The sequence below is a fragment of the Bos grunniens genome, chromosome 5 (assembly GCF_055505025.1).
Source record: "Bos grunniens cultivar Pamir isolate PY7600 chromosome 5, Bosgru_T2T1.0, whole genome shotgun sequence".
NCBI lineage: Eukaryota > Metazoa > Chordata > Mammalia > Artiodactyla > Bovidae > Bos > Bos grunniens.
In genome coordinates, this window is record NC_141169.1 from 6,979,775 (window position 1) to 7,006,125 (window position 26,351).

Sequence of the window (26,351 nt, forward strand, 5' to 3'; positions counted from 1 at the left end):
GATTTGGGCTTCCCAGATGGACATAGTGGTAAAGAACCTGCCTGTCAGTGCAGTGTGCCTAAGAGACACAGGTTTGATCCCTGGATCGAGAAGATCCCTTGGCAGTGAGGGAGGGCTTGGCAACCCACTCCAATATTCTTGCCTAGAGAATCCCATGGACAGAGGAGCCTGGTTTGCTACAGTCCAAAGGGTTGCAAAGAGTCTGGACACAACTAAAGTGACTTAGCACGCAGATGATGCAAACCCTCAAGATATTTACTCTTAGCGACTTCTGAATATGCACTAGGGCATTGTTAACTGTGGGCTTCGCTAGTGGCTCAGTTGTAAACAACCTGCCTACCAATGCAGGAGATGCGACTTCCATCCCTGGGTTGGGAAGATCCCTCTGGAGGAGGAAATGGCAACCCCCCCCAGAATTCTTGCCTGGAAAATCCCACGGACAGAGGAGCCTGGCAAGATGCAGTCCATGCAGCTGCAAAAGAGTTGGACTTGATTTAGCAGCTAAATAACAACAACAGTTATTAACTATGGTGTCATGCATTATATCCTCGTGACTTCTTTTTTTTTTTAGAACTGGCAGTTTATACCTTTGACTCCCTTCGCTAATCTCCCCAACTTCCCACACTGTCTACCTCTGGCATTCAGCAGTCTGTTCTCTGTATCTATGAGCTTGCGTTTTGTTGATGTTTTGTTTTTAGATTCCACATGTAAGTGGTATCATAAGGTATTTGTCTTTTTCTGACTTATTTGAAGTGACACTGTTTTTAAAGGAAATAAAATCTAAGGAGTTGCTTCAGTTGCTCAGGGAGCATTTATACTTTCAGAGTAAAAGCAATCTTTTTAACCACACTGGTGAAAAAGTAGATTTTTGTTTAAAACTGTAATTTTAATGTGATTAAAAGGGTGAAATAAGTATCAAATACCTTTTCTACTAGAATCTGGCGTTCCTATTATGTTGAAGTCTAGTCACCTGCTAGTGGAGCGCGTTCATTCATCCAACAAATGTTTGTTCAATGCTGGGCAGTCAGTGCTTAAGATAGACAAAGTCCCTATTCTCTCAGAAAATTACACTGTATTAAGGAAATAGACGACAAGTAAATTAACAGACACACACACAGAGGCAAATGTGGTCATGATGAGGGCTAAGGGGGCTGTGTCAGGTGAGAGTGATTTGTGAATGCCTCTGAGACACGTGATCAGTTAGATATATGAGAAAGTACGTTTCATGTAGAGGAACCTACAAGTGTGAGGCCCAAGGCCAGGAATAAGCTGGTCATGTTAGAGGTGTAGAAATGACAGCTTTGACCAAGCAAGAGTGGCTGAGAGAGATAGGTACCAGGCCATGATAAAGTACTTTAACTGTATTCGCAGTCATGAGAAGTAGTTGGAAAGATTTTTGTAGAATTGTTATGTAATCTTTGTGTTTAAAATATTTCTTAAAGATTATTTTGTTATTTGGAGAATATATTGCAGAATTAAGAAAATGAAAGGGGATGTATTAAGATCAGTTTGGTTCTTGTAATAAATCAGGCAAGTGATAATGTTACTTTTGCCTGAGATTGAAGTGATGGAGAAAAATGAATGGTTTTGGAAATGATAATTTAGAGCAGAAAAGAAAAGGTAGATTAAAAATGAAGGTGAAAGAAAAAACATCAATGATTCAGTTTTGGCTTGAATAACTGAGTGTCCTGTGATACATGTTGAAATTGTGAAAATGGAAGGAAATAAGCTTTTTTTGGGGCAATAGAACTTGGTTCTGCTTTAGTCATATATAATTTGAGATGGTACCTTTTAGCTATGTGGAATGTCACATAGCTATGTGAAAAATTTGTTAAATAAAAAACCAACCTAGATTATTTGTCCTGGAATTTGACAGATTAAGTTGATTTATAGCTGTTTATTTTTCCTTTTTTCATTTTAAGCCTTGAGAAAGTCTGGTTGATAAACATGAATTGTACCAAGATGGAGCCTGTAAATCTGGATATGGCTTTAATAGCTAATAAAGTTACATTCTTCAAAGAATATGAAAAATTATACTTTATGTTATAGTATTTAACTATTGATTGACTCTATTTCTTCTAAAATAGCTATTTCCTAAATAAAATAAAGCATAAGTTTCTTAGGAATCTGTCTTTATATCCTTGTAAATTAGTTATTTCACTGTTTCAGTTCTTTTAATATATAAACAAATGATTCTTTTATCAAAATAATAACTTATTTTGGAGATTAAATGATAGGTAACTTTAAAATGACTAATTTTATCCTTAGAAGGATTAGGAATGACCATATACCCTCAATTAGAGGTTCTTAATCTGGGGCCCACCAGTGGATTTTGGTTAAGGGGTAGGTCCATGAGCTCTAAAATTGTTAATGAATAAAATAGCAGCATTTTTCTGGCGAGGAAGTTGCCAGACTTTCATCAGACATGCCTTAAAAGATTTTAAAAACCATGTCCCTCATTAATGGTTACAAAGAATAAATCTTCTGAGGTAGTAACAATAGTGGGAGAAAGTGATTTGGGATACTTAAAGAAACATGACCTATGCAGTAATCCCTTTTCATGGTAGCATCTCATTTGTGGATTTAAAAATATATTTCACCTCCTTACACATGTTTTTGGTTGATAAATTCAGATGAATTGAGTTTGGGGAGGGCAATTAATCTTGAGTGCTGCCTATATATTTATATTTTTTTCTTTCTAAAATTATCAAAGGACATAATTTTTAGCTTGTGCAAAATGTAAAATTCCTGAGCTTTGTTAATTAATCTATTGAAAGACTTTTGTATGGTTTCTTGAAAAGAGCTAAGAAACTATTTTCAGAAAATAGTTTTCATTACCTCTTAGGTACACCACCTTGATGGTCTCCAAAGAAGAACTTTCCTTAGTTTTAATAATGAAATTCAACCTCACTTAGGCAAAAAGTGATCTTCCACCTTCCATAGTGTTTATCTCACCAAAACCCCTGAAGAATATCTTTTATTACTAGTTAGTTACATACTCTAATACTCCATGATTCTTGTTACTGCTCTTGTTATTATCACTTGCTATTTTGGCTAACACATGGAGTGTTCAAATATAGACTTGACTTGGAACCTTGGTTTTAGTAGAATTTTTTAAATTAATTGCTTGTTTATTTTGCCAGCTGAATAAAAGAACTGTACAAAAGTAGTCAGATGACTAGAGGAGTAGTTGAAAGATTTCTTAAAGCTCCCTCCATCTTTTTATCTAGGCAATCCTTAGGTGTCACATGGCCCTCTAGTGGAAGGGGTGCTCAGCTGGACCGAGGCAACTGCAGGATATTCTCTGGGAGTTGTTACCCAAGGGATTGCTTTTATTCAGGTAATCTTTCAGTTTGGATTAATTAGCTGGTTCTGACAACCTAGGTGATAGAATTTTGGAATAGGTAAGGAGACATTTTAAAGTAAATATCCCTGTTTGTGGAAGATTCACCTAAGTTAGCCCATTTCTTATTAAATACTATTGATCTTTTTATTAAAGGATTGGTTAGGCTTTTTGTTTTTATTGTTGTGTTGTTATTGCTGTTGCTCTTGGTGGTAGTGGTGTGTTTATTTTGTTGTTTGATTCTTTATTTTTCAGTGTTTTTTTTTTAAATTGAATAAACTATATTCCATATTTTGTTAATAATTATCCCTCTTAAGTAAGGCACCCAGGCCTCCTTATTTCTTTATTTTCATCCAGTTTTTAAAAATAAAATTTCAGTATTATTTCCCCCATTTTTAAAGCAATTTTGAATATTCATTCTTAATTCTTGAAATTTTGGCAAACAAAATTATTTTTTCTTTTTAAGAAAGTAGATAAAAGTGGAGACTATGAAATAGAATAAAAATGTAGGTATATAACTACCAAAAGGAGAAATATGATTTTTAATTAATAAAGGCATAAAGAAGCATAAATTTAGAATTGAGGACACTCATTTCTTGTTTCTTACTTCCTTTAAAACATTTTAGTTTTGGTCATTTATACTTCCTGGCGTTCTTTTTCTTGCAATTAAAGGAAGCTGCAAGTCTCTAACATGAGATTAACTTTTTTGTTATTGCCCTAGTTCTCTTTGGAAGTTTCTGGATGGGTGAATGAATTTAACATGATCAAGAATACCAATATAATAGTAGTAGAAGTGGAAATTTTCTCTTTTTCTTCTCTCTTCTCTTCTTTAGACTTCTTTCATCACTAAAATTAAACAGAGAGATTTCTGGCAGTTTGTTATTACAGCAGGATGGTTTGTAGCAATAACTATTACTAATGAAACCCTTAAAGAATTTAGAATAACTGCATAAACTTAGTGATAGCCTCTGATCCAGCAGGTGCTAAAATACCTACTTTTTGATTACTCTCTAAAATAAGTTAAAATGCAAGCCAGAAATAGTCTATAGAATAGGATGTGTAAATATATTTTCTGACTGTACCTTAAGTGGAAAAACATAAATATATCATTTAGAGTCTTTAGTAATTGACTTTGCCAAATGTAAAAAGAATGTTAATGAATTAATAGTGCTGTCCGTTTATCTTTGTGGAAGTGCTTTAATTTTAGCTAGTAGCTAAAATATTCTACTTTTTCTTTGTTTTCTTTTTTTTTAATGTGAATTTCTTCTGCTTATATCATCAGGGCGAATCAGCACTTGATTTGGCAAAGCAGAGAAAAAATGTGTGGATGATCAACCATTTGCAAGAGGCACGGCAAGCAAAGGGATATGACAATCCATCTTTCCTTAGAAAGCTGAAAGCTGATAAGGTAAATCCATGACTGAAGATTTTCAACAGATAGTCTTTTTAAGTAAAATTCATAAGCATGTTTTCTTAGCATGTGTATAGGCTTTAGTTTTGGCACTGGCCAGTGTAGTTTTAAAATATTATTTCACCCAGCTGAATAAAGGTAGACACCGAAGTTTAAGAAGGATGGGTGCACGTGAAATTGTTTAGATGCCTGTTCAGTACTAACAAACTTTAATTCAGCGGGCTTTTGTTAAGTTTTTATAGAGAGATAATGAAACTTTTCCTGTTAAGTGTATTTGTTAGTATAATAATAAATTGTGAAAAATCTTAGTCCTTATATATTTTGAAACTACTTACATCTCTATAGTTAATTTAAGCTTTCCATTCTTTTGTAGTATGTTGTAACTTTCATTGAGAGAGAGAAACTTACTATTCAGTTCTCTATAGAAAGCTCATTTTAAATCTTCCATAAAATCTTCAGTTTTAAGCTGTTTGATTTTTGCCTTAGTTGCCTAATTGTATGATTTCAAAACTAAGAACATTTTCCCCAAAAGAAGGATCTGTATTCCTTAAAAATTTATTTCCTTATAAGAAAAAATTAGCTGACTGATAGTTTTTTTGATATATCTAAATAAATGATGAGATATTTGATAACTTGTCAGTAATCACAATTTGAATGGCATGGCACCCCACTCCAGTACTCTTGCCTGGAGAATCCCATGGACAGAGGAGCCTGGTAGGCTGCAGTCCATGGGGTCGTGAAGAGTCGGACATGACTGAGCTACTTCACTTTCACTTTTCACTTTCATGCATTCGAGAAGGAATTGGCAACCCACTCCAGTGTTCTTGCCTGGAGAATCCCAGGGACGGCGGAGCCTGGTGGGCTGCCGTCTGTGGGGTCACACAGAGTCGGACACGACTGAAGCAGCAGCAGCAGCAAGCCTTGGGTATCATATATGTCTTATTCAGGCGGTTCTAATGGTAATACTTTTTATATAAAGTTAACACTGATCTATTTGTTACCAAAACAAAATAAGTTTGGGGTAAAGGGAAACAGATTTGAAAGCATGCCTCATTGATACATAGGATTTAGACTTCCTTGATGTCCTAATGAGCTGAAAAGTCCATTGGTCCATTACTTAGACATCAGAAGAATTAGATTTGTAGTTTATAAACTTGGCCATTTTCAGCCCCATATTTGAGGCCGATGAGCAGTTTTTGCATGTCATACCGTCTTTTCATTTTACTATTTAGGTATGATATTAAAATAGTTAATTATTTATTGAGTGGGCTCAAAAGTTTCTTCTGGTTTTTCCATACAGTGTTATGGAAAAACCACAACAAACTTTTTGGCCACCCCAATACTTTGATGTTGCTCTGTCCTCTAGGATTTAGAGCAGTTTTGCTCAACAGGGTAAAAAGTGGCTAATTTCTCATAATAACTAGGCCACTAATAACAATGTCTTTTGTTACTCTGGAACATCTCATTATCTTTATGCTTTCATTTGCTTAGTTAAGTTTTAGATGTTTATAAAATTATTTATTATAGCAGTAATGAACTATGTATCACTGTTACGTGTTTGAATACAGTTTCTTTTAAGAAGAGAGCTGCATTAAAAAGTTCTGCACAATTTTATTAACATTTGCATATATTATTGTGATCAGTTCAGAAGTTGTATATTCCTGGTTTTTTTGTTTTAGCTTTTTGCATTAGTAGCTTTAAAAATATTATGTAATCTAAAGCAATCACTAGATAAAAATTCATGATTTCATGAACTGGGGCTTTGTGAAATTAAATATTTGCATTTGTATAGACTATTCTCTTTCCATCTCACATTAGAAAAATTTAAATTATGAACATGACTTGATTTGCTAGTCTGTGAAGTATGTTCTGTATTTAAAACTAAACAAGAAAACGCCCAAGACTCAATAGCTTTTTACTAAAAATAAGTCAGCCCAAAAGGAAAAAAAATATTTTTGGACACTGATAGTAGACAGATATGAAAGGAATCTTGATGAGTTATAAGGAAATCTCTCAATTAGTGTTTCTCAACATTTAAAAACCCAGGATCCCTTCTGTTAGCAGTGAAAATCTCACAAGTATTACTCTCTAATGTTTTTTATTAATTATGTGAAAATAAATCTGGGAAGATGGAGTAGATGTAGTTTTCCCTATTCCTTTCTTCCAAGTACAACTAAAAAACCTGGATATTATGTACAAAACAAATATAGGAAGACTGAGGATGGAGAGAAGAAGCCAGAGAGTTAGGGAGCTAAGGATCCAAAGGGTAACGTGGTGGTGAGTTCCCTCCTTTTTCTTTTTTTGCTTCGTATTTTCCAGAAGAGAAACTGACAAAGCCAACAACCCAGAATCATGAATGGGTACAGACAAAAACAGCTCCCCCAAAAGCTTGCCCTTAAGCCAGAGACCACAAAAGAGACAGCATATTTGGCAAGGTAGAAATTTTTAGAAAATAAATTTCTGCTACAGCCAGAAACAACAGAAAAAGCTGTGGACCCACCCTGACTCATACCAGCAAAGACCCAGCTTTCCAACCTTACCACGCTATAATAATGGGCCCCAGCTTCTCTCCTGGGGTGGTGTCAGGGAAGGTCGAGTAGAGAGCCGGGATTTTTGTCCCCACTGGCTGTCAGTGAGGTCCCATCCCCTGCTGTGTTAGTGGCGATCACATAGGAAACAGGAATGAGGCACTCCCAGCCAGGGAGGGCACCCATGGAGGGGGACCGGGGACTTGGGAGCCCCACCTCTGCCCATAAATACTAAGGAAACCCCTCCTCAGTGTCAGTGAAGGCCTGCTCGGCATCCTGGACTTCACTTCACCTGCCAGTAATGAGAAGGTGTCCCCCTGCCTGCATCAGAGGAATCCACACGAAAGGCTTAAATATGACCCAGTGTCTCATAATACCCCAAACGTCTAGGTTTCAAACAGAAGTTGTTCATCAACACAAGAATCAAGATCTGACTGAATGAAAAGAGAATCATTAGATGCCAATGTAATATCGAAGATGTTAGAATTATGTGACAAAAGATTTTAAAACAATCATCATAAAAAGCCTTCGGTGAATATTTATGAACATACTTGAAACAAGTGAAAAATAGAGGCTTAGTGAAGAAATAGAGATATAGAAATAGACTGTAAATAAGAACCAAATGGAAATTGTAAAACTGAAAATTAAAATAATCAAAAATTTTTTAAAAAGTCAGTGGATGAGTTCAACAGCAGAAGAGAAGAGAGAAGAATCAATGACCTTGAAGACAACAAAAGGAGATAAACTAATGAAAACAAACTAAAGAGAACCTTAGGGGCCTGTGTTTATAACAGTATATCTGACACTGATATGATTGGAGTTCCAGAAGAAAAGAGGGTGGGGCTGAAAACGTGCTCAAAGATATAATGGCCAAAAAGTCCCCAAATTTGGCAAAAGACAGACTTGTAGGTTAACAAGTAGAACAAACCCTGAACAGAGTAAACTCAATAAAATCCAAACCAAATGTATCATAGTGAAACTTCTGGAAAGTAAAGACCAAGAAATAAAAATCTTAAACACCCCTTAGCAGTAGGGATAAAACCAGTAACAGTGGATTTCTATTCAGACGCTGTACAGGCAGGAGCAGCTGCTGCATTTTCCAAATGCTGGATGGAAAGAATTATCAATTCAGAATCCTATGTCCAGTGAAAATATGTTTCAGGAGTGAAGGAGAAGAACACATTTTTAGATAAAAGAAAAGTCAGAATTTGTAGACCTCAGTCCTGCCCTGAAAGTGGCTAAGAGACATTCTTTAGAGAGACGGGAAGTGATAAAAGAAAGGCTCTTGGAACATAATATCAAGTAAGCAAAATTACAGGTAAATACAGTAGACTTTCCTTATTCTGCATCTTCCAAACTATGTTTGACAGTTGAAACAAACATCACATTATTTTGCCGTGGATCTAAATGCATGTAGAGAACTGATTTGAGACAACCTATATTGTAAACGGGTGAGGACAGAGGAATAATAACGGAGGTAAGGTTGCCACACTTCACTTAGATTGGTGAAATGATGACACCAGTATACTGTGATAAGTTATATTGTACTTAGAATAACCACTAAAAAAGCTATTCAAAGAGATACAAATTCTGAAAAGCTTTTATAGATAGTTATGAAAAGTTTTTCAGTAACTCACAAGAAGGTAGGAGAAAGAAAATGGAAACAAAAACAGAACAAATAGAAAACAAAACCGGAGAAGGCAATGGCACCCCACTCCAGTACTCTTGCCTGGAAAATCCCATGGGCGGAGGAGCCTGGTGGGCTGCAGTCTATGGGGTTGCTAAGAGTCGGACACAACTGAGCGACTTCACTTTCACTTTTCACTTTCATGCATTGGAGAAGGAAATGGCAACCCACTCCAGTGTTCTTGCCTGGAGAATCCCAGGGACGGGGGAGCTTGGTGGGCTGCCGTCTATGGGGTCGCACAGAGTCGGACACGACTGAAGCGACTTAACAGCAGCAGCATCCTAACATATCAGTAGTTAGAGTAACTGTTTGTTTGCTAAGTTGCTTCAGTCACATCAGGCTGTCTGTGACCCTCTGGACTGTAGCTCTCCTCCGCCCATGGGGTTCTCCGGGCAAGAATCCTGGAGTGGGTTGTCATGTCCTCCTCCAGGAGATATTCCTGACCCAGGGATCGAACCTTATCTCTTAAGTCTCCTGTATTGGTTCTTTACTCCTAGCGCCACCCGGAAAGCCCAGAATAGCTATACATGGTCTAAATATACCAATTAAAAGATATTGGCAGTGTGGATTATCCATGACTCAACTATATGCTGTGTGTGGAAACTCACTTCACCTACAAGAATATTGGAAAGTTGCTTATATAGGCAAGTAGCAGAATAGAAACGACGTATGATTCCAAAAGCAGGCAAAGACAGTACACAAAGGAAAATTCCAGGCATATCTCATTTTATTGCGTTTCACAGATATTTCTTCTTTTTTTTTTAACAAGTGAAGTTTTGTGGCAAGCTGCATCAAGTAAGTCTTGTTGGTGCCAGTTTCAACAGCATTTGCTTATTTCATGTCACATTTTGGTAATTCTTGCAGTATTTCAAACCCTCCACCAGCAAAAAGATTATGACTTGATGAAGGCTCAGGTGATGGTTAGCACTTTTTAGCAATTTTTTAGCAATATTTTTAAATTAAAAGATATGCTTTTTTTTAGACATAAGGGTATTAATAGACTACAGTATAGTGTAAACATAACTTTTTAAAATTGAAATATAGTTGATGTCCAATATTATGTCAGTTTCAGATGTAACGCATAGTGATTTGACATTTGTATACATTATGAAATCACATTAAGTCACATTTATATATATAGGATATATCCTATATATAGGATATATATATAGGATCACATTTGTTCCTATATAAATGTGTTATAATATTATTGACCATATACTTTATGCTGTGTATTACATCTCATGGCTTATTTATTTTATATCTGGAGATTTGTACCTCTTAATCTCTTTGAGCCGCAGCCCCTTCCCCTCTGGTATCTCTGAGTCTGTTTTTGTTTTGTTTGTATTTTTAGATTCCCCATGTAAGTGAGACCACGTGGTGGTAATATTTGTCTTTCTCTGATTTATTCCACCTAGCATAATACCTCTCAGTCCATCCATGTTATCACAAATAGCAAGACTTCATTCTCTTTAATGGCTGAGTAATATTCCATTATATATGTAGATCACGTCTTCTGTATCCATTCATACATCAATGGGCACTTAAGTTGCTTTTATATCATGGCTACAGTAAATAATACTGCAGTGAACACTGAGGTGTAAATATGTTTTCTGTTTAGTCCTTGGGTTTTCTTTGGGTAGATACCCAGAAGTAATATTTCTGGGATGTGCGGTAGTTCTGGTTTTAACTTTTTGCGGACCCTCCATAGTGCCTGTACCGATTTACAGTTACACCAGTAGTCGGCAAGGATTTCCTTTTCTCCCACTCCTCACCTGCATTTGTGCTTTTCTCGTCTTTTTGATGATACCCACTCTTACAGGTCTGAGGTGGCATCCTGTTTGGGTTTGGTTTGCGTCTCTCCGGTGAGTGGCCGGCGTGCCCGTTTCTGTGAGCGCTGCACTGTTGTGGTGGTTGTACCTTCGCAGTATAGTATGAAAGCAAGGAAGGTGATGTTCTGGCTTTGTTCTTCTTTCTCAAGATTGCTTTGGCTATTCAGGTCATTTGTGTTTCCATACAAATTGTAGAATTGCTTGTTTTAGTTCTGTGAAAAGTGCCTTGGTATTTTGATAAGGAACACATTGAAACTGTAAATTGCCTTGGGTAATATGGTCATTTACAATTTTAGTTCTTCCAGTCTGTGAGAATGGTATGTTTCTCCATTTGTTGTGCCATCTTCAGTTTCTTTTATCAATGTCTTAACAGTTTTCAGAGTATAAATCTTTTACCTCTTTGGTTAGATTTATTACTAGGTATTGTATTTTTTTTGATGTACTTGTAGATGGGATTGTTTTCTTAATTTCTCTTTCTCATGGTTTGTTATTAGTATGTAAACCAACAGAGTTTAGTTTTAATTTTATATCTTGTAACTAAATTCACTTATTAGATCTAATAGATTTTTGGTGATGTCTTATATATAGTGTCATGTTATCTGCAAACATTGACAGTTTTACTTCTTCCTTTCCAATCTGGATTCTTTTTTTCTTGTCTCACTGCTGTGGCTAGGACTTCTAATACTGTGTTCAATAAAAGTAGAAGAGTGTGCATCTTTGTGTTCCTGATCTTAGAGGAAATGCTTTCAACTTTTTACTATTGAGTATGATGTTACCTGTGGGTTTGTCATATATAGCCTTTTTTATATTGAGATATGTTTCCTCTATACCCACTTTTGTTGAGATTTTTATCGTAAATGTTGAATTTTGTTAAAAACTTTTTATGTATCTACTGAGATAATCATATGATTTTTATTCTTCAGTTTGTTATTGTAGTGTATCATGCTGATTGGTTGGCTGTTTGGGTGGCCCCAGGTGGTGGTAGGGGCAGTGCTTGGGGTGTGCTGCCCGGATGGAGGGTGGGGCCAGGTTCTGGGGACCAATAGGCTAGAGGGAAGATTCTAAAACGCTGCTTTCCAACCCTAGTGTTAGTGAAAGTGAAAGTTGCTCAGTTGTGTCTGACTCTTTGTGACCCCTTGGACTATACAGTCCATGGAATTCTCCAGGCGAGAATACTATAATAGGTAGCCTTTCCCTTCTCCAGGGCATCTTCCCAGCCCAGGGATTGAACCCAGGTCTCCCGCATTGCAGGTGGATTCTTTACCAGCTGAGCCACCAGGGAAACCTAGTGTTATTAGGGTAAAAGAAGTTCCCCAAAATAGCTGCCGCCAATTTTTGTATATGTAGGGGTCTTTTATTTGCTTTCTGCCGCTCCAGAGGACTCTTCAAGCTCAGCTAGTACATCTGTTCCAGGCTTCTAACCATTGCCTCTTTGTGCTAGTACTTGGGAGCATCTGAATTTTGTCCTTTAAAACAGAATCTCTGTTTCCTGTGGACCTCCAGCTCTCCTGAAATGGATCCTGCTGGTTTTCAAAGCCAGATGTGTGGAAGCTTTTCTTCCTAGTATAGGAGGGGACCCCTTGGCTGGGGAGCCCCACATAGGGCTTAAACCACTTCTTCCTTGGGGAAGACCTCTAGGATTGTGATTCTCCTTCCATTTGTAAGTCCACTGATCCTGGAGATGTGAGCTCGGATTATACTGTGTTCACCCCTTCCTGCCATCTCATTGTGGTTCCACCTTTATTTCTTTAGTTATGGTAAATCTTTTCTGCTAGTCTTCAGGTTATTTTCCTAGAGAGTTGATCTGTAAATGGTGATAAAGTACTTGTATGCTGAAAAATTTTAAATGCCAATGAAAGAAATCAAGGATGATCTAAGTAAGTGGGGAGACTTATTGTATTCATGAATTGGAAGATTCAATGTAGTAAATATATCAGTTGTTCTCGAATCCTGGCATTTTTTTTTTTTTTTTTTGGTGTAACCAAAACTTACTTGGAAAGGCAGTAGACTTAGAATACCTAAAACAATTCTGAAAAAGAAGAATCACTGCCTGCAGTTTTAACACCTGCTATATAGCTTCAGTTGTCAAGACTCGGTAGTCTTGTTGCTGGAGGAATAAAATAATCAGTGAAACAGAATAGAGAGCCTAGAATTAGAACCATGAAGATGTGCCCGCAGATGTTTGACAGATGTGTAAAAACGATTCAGTGGAGGAAATATAGCCTTTATAACAATTCATATTGGAACATCTGGACATGCATAGGCAAAAAAATAAACCTCTACTCAGACCTCATACTGTATTAATAAATTAACTCAAAACTGTTGAAGACTTAAATGTAAAATGTAAAACCTAAAAATCTAGGGCTACACAGAGATTTGACATAAAAAGCATGATCTGTAAAGGTAAAAATTGATCATTCAGATTTGAATCAAAATTAAAACTTATGTTCTGTGAAAGACCTTGTTATTAAAATGAAAATGAAGACTACAGACTGGGATAAAGAATTTACAAGCCACATATCCAGCAAAGGGACTAGTTTCCAAGATATATTAAGAGCTTTCAGAACTCAAAAGTGTAAAATCAAATAATCCAATTAGAAAATAGTTTAAAGAAGAGACATTTTTACCAAAAAAGGTATAAAGTGACAGGCACATGAAAAAATATTCCAACATCATTTTAGTCATTTGGGAAATTCAAATGGAAACTGCAGTGACTTACTGTTATGTACCTATCTGAATAACTGCAGTAAAAAGTTACAGCACCACCAGATGCTGCTGAGGATGCTGAGAGACTCAGACATTGCTGGCAGACATGTAAAGCAGTACAGCACCCTGGAGAGCAGGTCAGAACACGCAGTACCATACAACCCAGAAATCATACTCTTAAGCGCTTATCCCAGAAAAATGAAAACTGACGTTCACGCAAAGATTTGTATGTGAGTGTTCATAGCATTCATACTCATATATTCATAATATTCATTCATATGTTCATAATAGGCCCCAAATGGAAACAACCCCAAAGTCCTTCGGTGGGTGAATGATTAAACGAACTAACACATTCATTCTGTGAAATATTCCTCAGCAATAAAAAGGAATGAACTAATGGTATGTGCAGTAACCCAATGAGTACCCAGAAAATTATGATGAATGAAAAGCCAATCCTGTAATATTACGTACTGTATAATTCCATTTATATAAAATTCTTGAAATGACAAAATTATGGAAATGTAAAACAGATTAGTGTTTGGCAGGGGTTTATATGGGGATGAAGGGTAAGGGATGAGGGAAGTTGCTTTAAAGGATGGAAATATTCCTTGTAGTGAGGAAAATATTCTACATCTTAATTCTGTCAGTGTCAGTATCCTGGTTGTGATATTATAATACTGTTTTGCAAGATGGGAACTCTGGGTAGTGAATACTTGGGATCTGCCTGCATTTTTTATTAAAACTGCCTGACCCACATCTCACATCATACTTAGTGATGAAAAGCTGAAAGTATTTCTTTTAAGATTGGAATGCCCACTCTCGCCAATTTTAATTCAACATTTTATTCCTGGACACAGCAGTTTAGAGAAGAAAAAGAAATTAAAAGAATCCAAATTGGAAAAGAAGTAAAGCTGCCACTGTTTGTAGGTGACATTATGCTATATGTGGAAAATCCTAAAGAGTCGGGCACGACTGAAGCGACTTAGCAGCAGCAGCAGCTAGTGGAAAACTGCTAGCGCTCATCAGTGAATTTGATAAGGTTACTGGATGCAAATCTAATATATAGAAATCTGTTGCATTTCTATACACTATCAATGAAATATCAAAATGGGAAATTAAGGAAACAATCTCATTTACCATTGCATCAAAAAGAATAAAGTACCTAGGAATAAACCTATCTAAGGAGATAAAACACCTGTACTCTTAAAAAAACTATAAGTTACTAATAAGAGAAATTGAAGATGACCCAAACAGATGGAAAGGTATATGATGTTCTTGAATTGAAAGAATCGGTATTGTTAAAATGACCATACTACCCAAGGCAACCTGCAGATTCAGCACAATCAACTATCAAATTACCAATGGCATTTTTCTTTGACCCAGAATAAAAAATTTTACAGTTTCTTTGGAAACACAAAAGACCTGGAATAGCCAAAACAATCTTGAGAAAGGAAAGGGGGAACTGGGAGAATCATGCTCCCTGACTTCAGACTATACTACAAAGCTATGGTAATCAAAACAGTATAGTACTGTACATGTACAGTCCAGATGTACATGGACCAGTGGAATAGGACAGAAAGCCCAGCAAGAAACCCATGCAGTTAGGGTCAGTTATCTACAACAGAGGAGGCAGAAATATACAACGAAAGAAAGACAGGCCCTTTGAGAAGTGGGTGCTGGGAAAACTAGACAGCTTCATGTGAAAGAATGAAATTAGAACTTTCTCTAACACCATGTATAAAAATAAGCTCAAAATAGATTAAAGACCTAAACGTAGAACTGGATACTGTGAAGCTCCTAGAAGAAAACATAAGCAGAACACTCTTTGACATAAATCATGGTAATATTTTTCAGATCCATCTCTAAAGAGTAATGGAAATAAAAACAAAAAGAAACAAATGGGGCCTAATTAAACTTAAAAGTTTTTGCAAAGGAAAGCATAAACAAAACACAACCTGTGGGATGGGAGAAAATATTTGTAAATGATGCTACCAGCAAGGGATTAATTTCTAAAATAAAAAGCTCATAATAAATAGCTTAATATATTTAAAAAAAAACCCAATCAAAAAAATGGGTGAAAGACCTAAATAGACATTCCTCCAAAGAAGACACACAGGTGGCCGTGAAAAGGTGCTCTTTATCACTTATTATTAGAGAAATGCAAGTCAAAACTACAGTGAGGTGCCACTTCACACCAGTCAGTATATATTTGCATGTTCCCAGATTGGCAGCAGAGCACCCTGTCGCCTAATCCCACTCCCACCTATGTTCCTCTTTCTCCTGTGTGCTCAGTCATGTCCGGTTCTTTGTGACCCCATGGAACCTGTAGCCCACCAGGTTCTTCTGTCCATGGAATTTTCCAGGCAAGAATATGAAACAGGTTGCCATTTTCTCCTCCAGGGGATCTTCCCAACCCAGGGATTGAACCCATCTCTCTTACATCTCCTGCATTGGCAGGTGGATTCTTTGCCACCACTAGTCCCACCCGGGAAGCCCACTAATCAGAATGGGCATCATTAAAATGTCTACAAATAATATATGCTGGAGAGGGTGTGGAGAAAAGGGAACTCTCCTATGCTTTTGGTGGGAATGTAAATTGGTACAGTCACTATGGGGAACAGTGTGGAGGTTCCTAAAAAAACTGAAAATAGTTACCATATGATCCAACAATCCCACTCCTGGGCATATATCCAGATAAAACTCTATTTCAGAAAGATACATACACCCCAGTTTTCATAGCAGCACTATTTATAATAGCCAAGGCATGGAAGCAGCCTAAATAAGATAAGAACGGTATATATACACAGTAGAATATTACTCAGCCATAAAAAATGAACTAATGCCATTTGCTGCAACATGGATGAACCTAGAAACCACATTAAGTCAGAGAAAGACAAATATACAAGATCACTTATGTGTGGGATCTTAAAAAGTAATATAAATGCACATCTTTACCAAATAGAAATACACTCACAGACATAGAAAAGAAACTTACGTACTGTGACCAGAAAGGATAATAGCGGGTGGGGGGAGGTAAATTAGTTATTATATGTATATATTATATATAGTTATATAAATACACACTACTCTGTATAAAGTAGATAAACAACAAATGCCTACTCTATAGCACAGGGAAATATGTTCAGTGTCTTGTAATAATCTACAATGGTAAAGAATCTGAAAAAATATATATATAAATATTCCTTTATATGTGTGACTGAAATTACTTTGCTGTGCCCCTGAAGCTAATGCAACACTGTAAATTAACTGTACATCAGTTTTTAAACCATATTAAAAATTGCAATTATTTAAAAACAAAAAGTGTAATTAAAGAACTAGATTGAATCTGGGTGGTAGAGTCACTTCAAAATCCCTTCAGATTTACTATATAATTGAAAAATTCTGTAATCAAATATAAAATAAAATTTTCTGTAGCTATAAAAGCAGCATATCACTGTTACATCTTTACAGTATTGTAATATGTGTATTAAATGGCAGCTTGAAAAACATCCAGGAATCAAACATGTAGGTTTTTCACCAGGTGAAATGAGCTGATGTTCATGCAAAAGATTATATGTAAATGTTATGATGGCTTCATTTACAGTCAGAAACTGGGGACCAGCATAGTCTCTCAGGTGGGGAGTGGATAGCCAGGCTGTGTTAAATTCTGTAATGGAATACTGCTCAGCATTCAAAAGGAACTTACTACTGATACACGAAACAAATGGATGAATGTCAGATGCATTACCTAAGTGAAAGAAACCAGACTCAAAAGACTGCATTCAGTATGATCCCTTTTATGTGACATGCGTGCAAAGGAAAAAGTCAAAGGACAGATATCAGACTATGGGCGACCAGGGCTGCGCCTCGTGGCACAAGCTATTGTGGGGCTTGCTGGGGCTGTGCTGTGTCTCGATATTCATGCTTGTTACGCAACTGTATGTTCATCAAAACTCACAGAAGTAGACACAGAAAAGGCTGAATTTCACTGTATATAAATTGTCTTAATTTTTAATAAGGACAAACATGTGCCCATTGCTGGGGTGAAACAAATGTCTTGACTAAAAACAAACCAGATTAAAGATAGTTTTAGAAAATACTTTTTCAAATGCCACGCGTTCACCTTCTGTCGCACCTTTATGCACCCTTACTCATATACTCTTCCCAATTATATGTTCTCTAATGTCTTGATACAAAACTCACACATAATAGAGATAAAAAAGAAATTGAAAGGATGACATTTCACAACAGCATAAAATTAAACTCTGAAGTTGATATGTTTACTTATTAGTCTAAGTTAAAATTACACAATTAGTTCACTATATGAATTACAGTGACTGAATTGGGGAAAATAGTCATTTATATGAAAAAAGTGTTTATTTCATTAGAGGCCAATGGTATGAAAGGGGTGCTAAAAAAATCTTGGCCTTCAGAAAGGTAAATATTCGATGAGGAGAATAATATTTACACTCTGAGCTTTGTTAGATCACAACTGTAGTATCTAATTTTGTCTTCTAACATAACTCACTCATCTCACACACTAGTAAAGTAATGCTCAAAATTCTCCAAGCCAGGCATCAGCAGTATGTGAACCATGAACTTCCAGATGTTCAAACTGGTTTTATAAAAGGCAGAGGAACCAGAGATCAAATTGCCAATATCCACTGGATCATGGAAAAAGCAAGAGAGTTCCAGAAAAACATCTATTTCTGCTTTATTGACTATGCCAAAGCCTTTGACTGTGTGGATCACAATAAACTGTGGACAATTCTGAAAGAGATGGGAATACCAGACCACCTGACCTGGCTCTTGAGAAACCTGTATGCAGGTCAGGAAGCAAGAGTTAGAACTGGACATGGAACAACAGACTGGTTCCAAATAGGAAAAGGAGTACATCAAGGCTGTATATTGTCACCCTGCTTATTTAATTTATATGCAGAGTACATCACGAGAAATGCTGGGCTGGATGAAGCACAAGCTGGAATCAAGATTGCCAGAAGAAATATCAAGAACCTCAGATACGCAGATGACACCACCCTTATGGCAGAAAGTGAAGAGGAACTAAAAAGCGTCTTGATGAAAGTGCAAGAGGAGAGTGAAAAAGTTGGCTTAATGCTCAACATTCAGAAAACGAAGATCATGGCTTCTGGTCCCATCACTTCATGGCAAATAGATGGGGAAACAGTGTCAGACTTTATTTTTCTGGGCTCCAAAATCACTGCAGATGGTGATTGCAGCCTTGAAATTAAAAGATGCTTACTCCTTGGAAGGAAAGTTATGACCAACCTAGACAGCATATTGAAAAGCAGAGGTATTACTTTGCCAACAAAGGTCCGTCTAGTCAAGGCTATGGTTTTTCCAGTGGTCACGTATGGATGTGAAAGTTGGACTGTGAAGAAAGCTGAGGGCCAAAGAATCGATGCTTTTGAACTGTGGTGTTGGAGAAGACTCTTAAGAGTGCCTTGGTTGTAAGGAGATCCAACCAGTCCCTCCTAAAGGAGATCATTCCTGGGTGTTCATTGGAAGGACTGATGCTGAAGCTGAAACTCCAGTACTTTGGCCACCTCATGGGAAGAGTTGACTCATTTGAAAAGACTCTGATGCTGGGAGTGATTGGGGGCAAAAGGAGAAGTGGAAGACAGAAGATGAGATGGCTGGATGACATCACCGACTCGATGGACATGAGTCTGAGTGAATTCCGGGAGTTAGTGATGGACAGGGAGGCCTGGTGTGCTGTGATTCACGGGGTCGCAAAGAGTCGGACACGACCTAGTGACTGAACTGAACTGAACGTAACTCGAAAGACTTAATAGCTGCCTACAAGTCTGTGAAGGGCTGTTACGTAGGAGAGGCAATAGACTGTGTGTTGCTCCAAAGATATGGTTGTAATAGCTGTTAGAAGGAAGCAGACAGGTTTTATACTTACGAGTATTTCTAACAGACCAGTACAAATATAAAATGGTACTACAGCTGAAGTTTTAAGCCCTGTACTTTGATATGTGTTCAGAGGCACATCATCTCCGTTCTATGATCTCTGGGACTCTGTAAATAAAATTGATTTTATTCTTTTACTTTGGTATTTTAATATACTATTTACATGTATCATTCAAAATATCTTCTCCAGGTTAAACATACTGTTTTCCTTATCTGATACAGCTGTTGGACCTTCAGTCATTCTGGTTGCCCTTGTCTCCTTAGATGTCAATGCACTTGTTAAAATCGGGTAGGATTATCATAAACTGTTTTTTAGCCCATCCATGTGTTAGCAGGTGGTACCTGCTGTCTTCTGTATCTGACTGTATAAACCCACTCTTATAACTTCTGTTCTCATTTTCCACAACTTCAACCAAGTACTTTTAAATTGTTTATTTAATACCTCTTTCTAGAAGACAGACTAGCACCTTGAATACTTTCCGCACATAGTAGGTGTATTTGATAATCTCACCCCTGCTTTGTGTTTTCACAAAGGTGACAGTGATTCACACTGAGGTTACTTGAAACATGAAAAACTTTGTGTTTTTTTTTGTTTGTTTTCTGTCCAGGAATTTCGGCAGAAAGTAATGCTGGGAACGCCTTTCCTAGTTATTTGGCTGGTTGGGTTTATAGCAGACCTAAATATTGATTCTTGGCTCATTAAAGGGCTAATGTATGGTGGTGTTTGGGCTACAGTACAGTTTCTTTCAAAGTAAGTGTGTTGTTTTTAACTGTATTTTTAACCAGAAAGGTAAAAATCATAATTTGCACCTGGCTATTAATGTTATATTAATAATATAAAATGTATATTTAGAACACTGCCTTCATGTAACATGTTTGATCTTAATGTTAAAGAATTTTTGGCAAATTTATATCTGACATCTTTAACGTTTTTAACATTGTTGTGAAAAATGACTGTAAAGGTACTTTTAGTGACCAAGTCTAACGTTTTTAAGGCTAAAATACAGTTTTAAAACATTTCAGTAGACATGAATGCGAGTTCGCTGAACTCTGCATGTAATATATTGCTTATTTCTGGATAAGTATAATGCCTGAGCTTACCTTTCCATAGAAATTAAATTTTCTTTGGTCATAGGCAGTATGCAAGAAAGAGGTGTAGTTGTAGCACAGGGGACATCTAAGCGTATGAAGAGTCTAAGCCTATGAAGTGGGCTCAGTTATTTTTTAAGATTTTCTCCTTTGTTCTCTAAACATTGTGTTTGTTCTGTTTGCTTCTTTTCCTTAGATCCTATCGCCCTAAAATTGCCCATCCAGCAAACTAGGAAGTTATTTATGATCCAGAATTTCCCACCTAATTTCCATTCCTTTAGTACTTTGTCTTTACCAGAATTTCACAAGAGAGTTCTGGAAATAATTCACAGAGATGAGAGTGAATGGTAGTGCACCAGTGTGGTAACTCTCAGGAAGAAACTTAATCTTATTTTAGTGTTTACTTTCACCAAGAGGTGTAAGTAAGAATTCACCAATTCTGCCTTCTTAGCAAGTACATGGATGGCTGATCCTGCTTAGTGTTTAATAAAATTTATCAGCGTTTATTTTTTCCTGAATTCTAAATGCTGTAAATAATGACCTTTAATTCCTCCAAACTAGCTTGTTCATTCTCTTTGAAAAGATGTGCTGAAAGCTTAGTGGGAATGTGAGGTGAGGAGAAATAATGATGCAGTGAAAAACTCAGGGATTGCTTTGGGCTTCCCTGGTGGCTCAGATGGTAAAGCATCTGCCTACAATGTGAGAACCCAGGTTCCATCCCCGGGTTGGGAACATCCCCTGGAGAAGGAAATGGCAACCCACTGCACTACTCACCCCACTCCAGTACTCTTGCCTGGAAAATCCCATGGACGGAGGAGCGTTGTAGGCTCCTCCATGGGGTTGCAAAGAGTCGGACACAACTGAGCCACTTCACTTCACTTTGCACTCATTTGTTAAAATTATAACATGCCTTTGGTGAGTAGTAAGCTGGATGATAGAGTTACTATATATGCTAAAGTGGGTTTTTTATTTAAAAGAATAGGAATACAATGAAATTCTAAAGTTGGAAAGTATATAGAATATAATTCTAATTCTTGATGAATTAAAAGTAGCTTCAGACTTGAGTCATTTAGCTGTGCCTTCATGTGTTACTGATCACCATGGAAAACAGCCTTTGTATTTAAGCATCCTGAATTTCTGGGTTTTGTTAAAAGTTTACTATGCGGAATAGATGTAATTTTCATTTAAATAAATAAATAGTCATTTCTACAATGAAATATAGAGTTCACATTTTATAAAACTTGTGTTTTACAGATCCTTTTTTGATCATTCAATGCATAGTGCATTGCCCCTTGGAATATATTTGGCAACCAAATTTTGGATGTATGTGACGTGGTTCTTCTGGTTTTGGAATGATATCCTTTGGTCATAAAGGTCTTATCTAAAACAATTTTTGTTTGTTATTTAAACAAATGTTTAATAATTTAACATAGCTGAGCTACTCACTATATACTAGAATAAAACAGTTTTATTAGAAAAATAAGTATGAACTAATGTATTTTTAAATGTTTCATATTTAATAAATTGCTTTTCAAAGCTGCTTTTAATAACATCAGTAGTAGTAATAATATCGATAGTAGTGACCATTAATTGAGTTTTTTAAGGGCATTTTCCTAAATACTGTGTGTTCCATTTACTACACATCCTATTACGTTTATATTGTTGTCTCAGTTTTATAGATGAGAAAACTTAGGTTTAAACAGGTTAATCTGTTGTTTTTTCCCAAGATCACACAGCTAGTCTCTAGTAAAGTAGAGCAGAAACACATATTTGTCTGATTCTCTAACACATTCTGCACCTTTGTCCTGAGTTGTGATTTTCATGTTTTAGTGTCATTTTCTCTGCATATTTTCTTACTGTCACACTTATTACTGTTCTGCCGTGATAGATAGCAGTTAATTTTCTCTTTTGCTTGTGAAAAGCCTTTAGTGGTATATCTTCAGATGTTTGCTAAATTCAGCAAATTATTTCGATGTACTATTTTTGTTTGCTTGTTTTTTTTTTTGATGCACTTTTAAAAAATAGTATAATTTGACATTGTACATTTGTACGTGCACGTGTGTACATCTAAGAAATAAGGACAATGTCAGCTTTTGATGTTTTAATAGAAAAAATCAGTAAGACGGCCTGTTTCATTATAATTAGGGTACATGTTTGATGTCTTAAATCATTCTTCAGAACATTACTATCAATATGAAAAGTATATGATATTTTAAATGGTATGCAGTATTCAGTGACTTTTAACTGTTCTGAACAATATTATTACTGATACCTGATTTCACTTCACAGTCTTGCATATTATAATATTGCATTCTTTTTGTTAAGTTGTCCTGTGTATTAGACAAAAACAAAATATGCTTATTTCTTTGTGAAACTGAGCCGCAGAATTATAACTGTGCTTCTAATTCTTAATTTTCACAGCATTATAGGATTACTTTTTAAAATACTTTCTTAGCATAGTGTCTATTGAAATGTTTTCACTTGCAGTTTTTACTAGCTCATTCTGGGCCTGTATTACACTTTGATATAAAAATTGTTCTTCAGAGATTCATTAAGCATTAGAATTATCTTATTGGATTATTTAATGAGTAAAACATAACTGCTCATTTTCAGTACCTCATCTATTTTAAATTTATAAAAAGCACTGACCTCTGAAATGACTACTATTCCAGACATATTTTCTAACTTGGCTTCCTAAATCGGACAGTAAGTTTAATATTCCAAAAAAATAATCCAATTCACATCTCAAAATATTTTAGACTGTTGCTGTACTGTTAATCTGTTTGCATATAAGTAGAGAAAAGCAGGATAATTAGTAAATTACAAATAGTGAAAACTTTATGCCAGAGAGTTTTATATAGTCCGTATATCAACTTTTGCTTAGGAACTTCAGATGGCACTTAAGCACTATACTTGGAGACCATTTTAAACAGCAAAATCACCAACAAAAAGCACACAAATGCTAAACAAGAAGGCAAAGTATTGGCCTTGTTTAGCTCAACTGGAAATGTGTGCATAAGGCAACTCATGTTTATTGTTACTTTGCACATATTCACAAATGACTGCAGAAGCATTCTAAATATTGGTTTTGGGTTTACAAATAAATTTTAGTTAGTAGACATGAGGGTCAACTGTATATAAGTTATTTTAGTTTCTCATATGTTACTCATCTTCAGTGTTTTTGTGGTAATAATGAGTCATATTCATATAAACCATTTGTTATAATAAATAAATTCTATTTGATTTATAGTTCTTCAGATATATTATTTTACTTGGTTCTCAGAACAGTTCTTTGAGATTAAAAAAAAAAAACTTACAAATCATAATGCTGTTTTCTAACTGATTGAAAAATTGAGGTTCGTAGAAGTTGTATGCTTTGCTCAAAGTTACATAGCCAGGTAATTATTGAGAGTCTGGTATAGAACCCAGTTCTTTGACCTGATACAGTATATCTTCAAATGCCCTATATTATACACTGACCATAATTTTTACAAGGAAATAATAAGAGATCAGATCAAAGGTTTACTTACAAAGAAGTTTATCATTGTACCATTTATAGGGAAAAAATGGAAATAACCTGAATAGGAGGATAGATTTATCAGTTACCCGACATGTGGTAGACAATAAAATATCCGTTAAAATGCTTTTCTAAGACTTAGTGATGTGGGCTCATACTTGTAACAAATAAAAAATACAAAATTGTATTTACAGAGAGATTCTAATTTTAGAATGTGTGAATGATAAGAGCTGGACGTGAGCACATGTAATTTTAGCTGTGGTTATTTCTGGTAGTGAGGTTTGTGATTTCCTTGCACTTTTATTTGAAAATTTTGTTCATACTTCTTCTGTAATTATCATACAACTCTAAAATTCATTGTCATAAATAATATAGTCTACTGTTTATTGTGTTGACAAACTTTTGAAATAGGTTATTAGGAATTCTGTATCTAAAAATAAATTATTTTTCAATCAGGTCTTAAGCTTCTTAAATCAGAGGTGGATGTGATCATTGTTCCCATAATGTTTAATGACTCAGAATATTCTGTAGAGTACTTTGGAGAGGCAGGATAGCATATGTAGTAAGAGCCTAGGTTTAAATACCAGCTCCATCTCTAATCCATTCTTTAATCTTAGACTGCTTGATTAACCTTTGCCTCGGTTTTGCCATGGGGATGGCAGCAAGCTTTATCATTGGGTTTTTGTGCAGCCTAAATGGCATGTGGGCTTCCCAGGTGAGTCAGTTAGTAAGGAATCTGCCTGCCAATGCAGGAGACATGGGTTTAATCCCTGTGTTGGGAAGGTCCCCTGAAGGAAATGGGAGCCCACTGCAGTATTCTTGCCTGGGAAATCCCATGGACAGAGGAGCCTGGCAGGCTTCAGATCATGGGGTCGCAAAGAGTCAAACATGGCTGAGCGACTGAACAACAAGAATCTGATAGATATATTTATTACATATGTTAGCAGTTTTTGAAACTGTTATAATAAAGATTCTGCACTGAAAAATGCCACCATTCAGCATTCTTGGCACATAACATTTATCCAGCTATATTCTTAGGCTTTATTTATTTTTTATTTTATTTATTTTTTGGCTGTTGAAAGAGCTGGAAATTTGGCTTTCTGTGTATTCTGTGCTGGCTGTTCCCATGGATTTTGGAGAATGAGGATGGTGGAAGGTGGAGGTAAACAGGGGACTGGAGCAAGAAAATCACTTTTATATGTGGCAGCTGGTACTAACTACTCTTTCTTCTTCCTTTTTGTTCCTCCTGTATTTTAAGTGGTTGGGTGGTGTTTTGGTATTTACCAAACAAAGACAGGTTTGTTTCATTCACGAAACTGTTCTTTCTTAACCTGTGCTTCCATGAGAAATGTAGAGAGTGTGTATACATAATAATGTCTAAAAATCTTACAGCATATTTATATGATACTTGTACTACATAAAAAAAAATTTTTTTAAACACGAGAAAAGCATACACTTTTTTTCTTTGGTTGCATCCTGCAGTCTGTGGGATCTTAGTTCCCCCACCAGGGATTGAACCCAGGCCTTTGGCAAAGAGAGTGTGGAGTCCTAACCCCTGGACTACCAGGGAATTCCTAGCATACATGTTTTACTAAATCTTTTTTTTTTTTAACGTGTACTTAGGGGCCTTCATAAATAATGAAGACCTAACAAATGAGCAGAGTAGGAATCTCCATGCCTTTTAGACCAATGGTACATTTGTGAAGAATAACAAGTCAAAGATCTGGGCTGCGGCAGTCAGTTGGTGGGAGTGTGGCCCGCAGACGTGTGGGAGGATGGGTGGGCATGAACGGTTAGTGCAGTCAGCATGTGAACAGACGCCTGTCATCAGCGTCCATCGCAGACTTCTGTGAGAGGCCTTTCCTTTCTTTCCTGGTACAGGGACGGCACCATTCTCACGGGCACTTTCGTGGACAGCTTTTGTACCTGTGTCAAATCTTGGAAATGGTGTGTTTTGTGCCTCAAAGATGTGTTGCTCTAGCAACATTGCTTTATTTTTCCCAGTGTTATTGAAAATAGTCTTTGATTCTTCACTTAACATTTATAAATGCCTGGCACATTTATTATGTTTTTATTAGGAAGGAAAATGTAACCAAAGATAGTATTTCTGTTTTAAGCAAGTTTATAAATACTTTTTCTAAAATTAAAGTCAACTTGAATGTGGGAAAAAATGGCAATGAAGAGAATGTAAAAACAATCTTCTAAATATATGGGTATGATATCTAAATGTTTGGTAGATTTTAATGAATATAGATAAAGTAATATGCTAATTACTTTGGACATGAGACGTCCCTCGTTTTTGTC

The 26,351-nt window shown here is 36.2% G+C and overlaps 1 protein-coding gene across 6 annotated transcripts in view; it reads left to right on the plus strand.

Annotated features, from left to right (window-relative positions):
* Positions 1 to 26,351, plus strand: part of ZDHHC17 (zDHHC palmitoyltransferase 17) — a 99,911-nt gene that overhangs the window by 60,187 nt on the left and 13,373 nt on the right. For 3 of the 6 annotated variants that reach the window (XM_086398800.1, XM_086398801.1, XM_086398805.1), the window contains exons 8-10: positions 4,626 to 4,751; positions 20,050 to 20,192; positions 21,785 to 21,885. In XM_086398800.1, the coding sequence (XP_086254926.1) occupies positions 4,626 to 4,751; positions 20,050 to 20,192; positions 21,785 to 21,885 (370 nt within the window). Of the gene's footprint in view, positions 1 to 3,230; positions 3,341 to 4,625; positions 4,752 to 20,049; positions 20,193 to 21,784; positions 21,886 to 26,351 lie in introns of those variants that run through there. The other 3 variants (XM_086398803.1, XM_086398804.1, XM_086398806.1) reach the window with 2 other exon arrangements.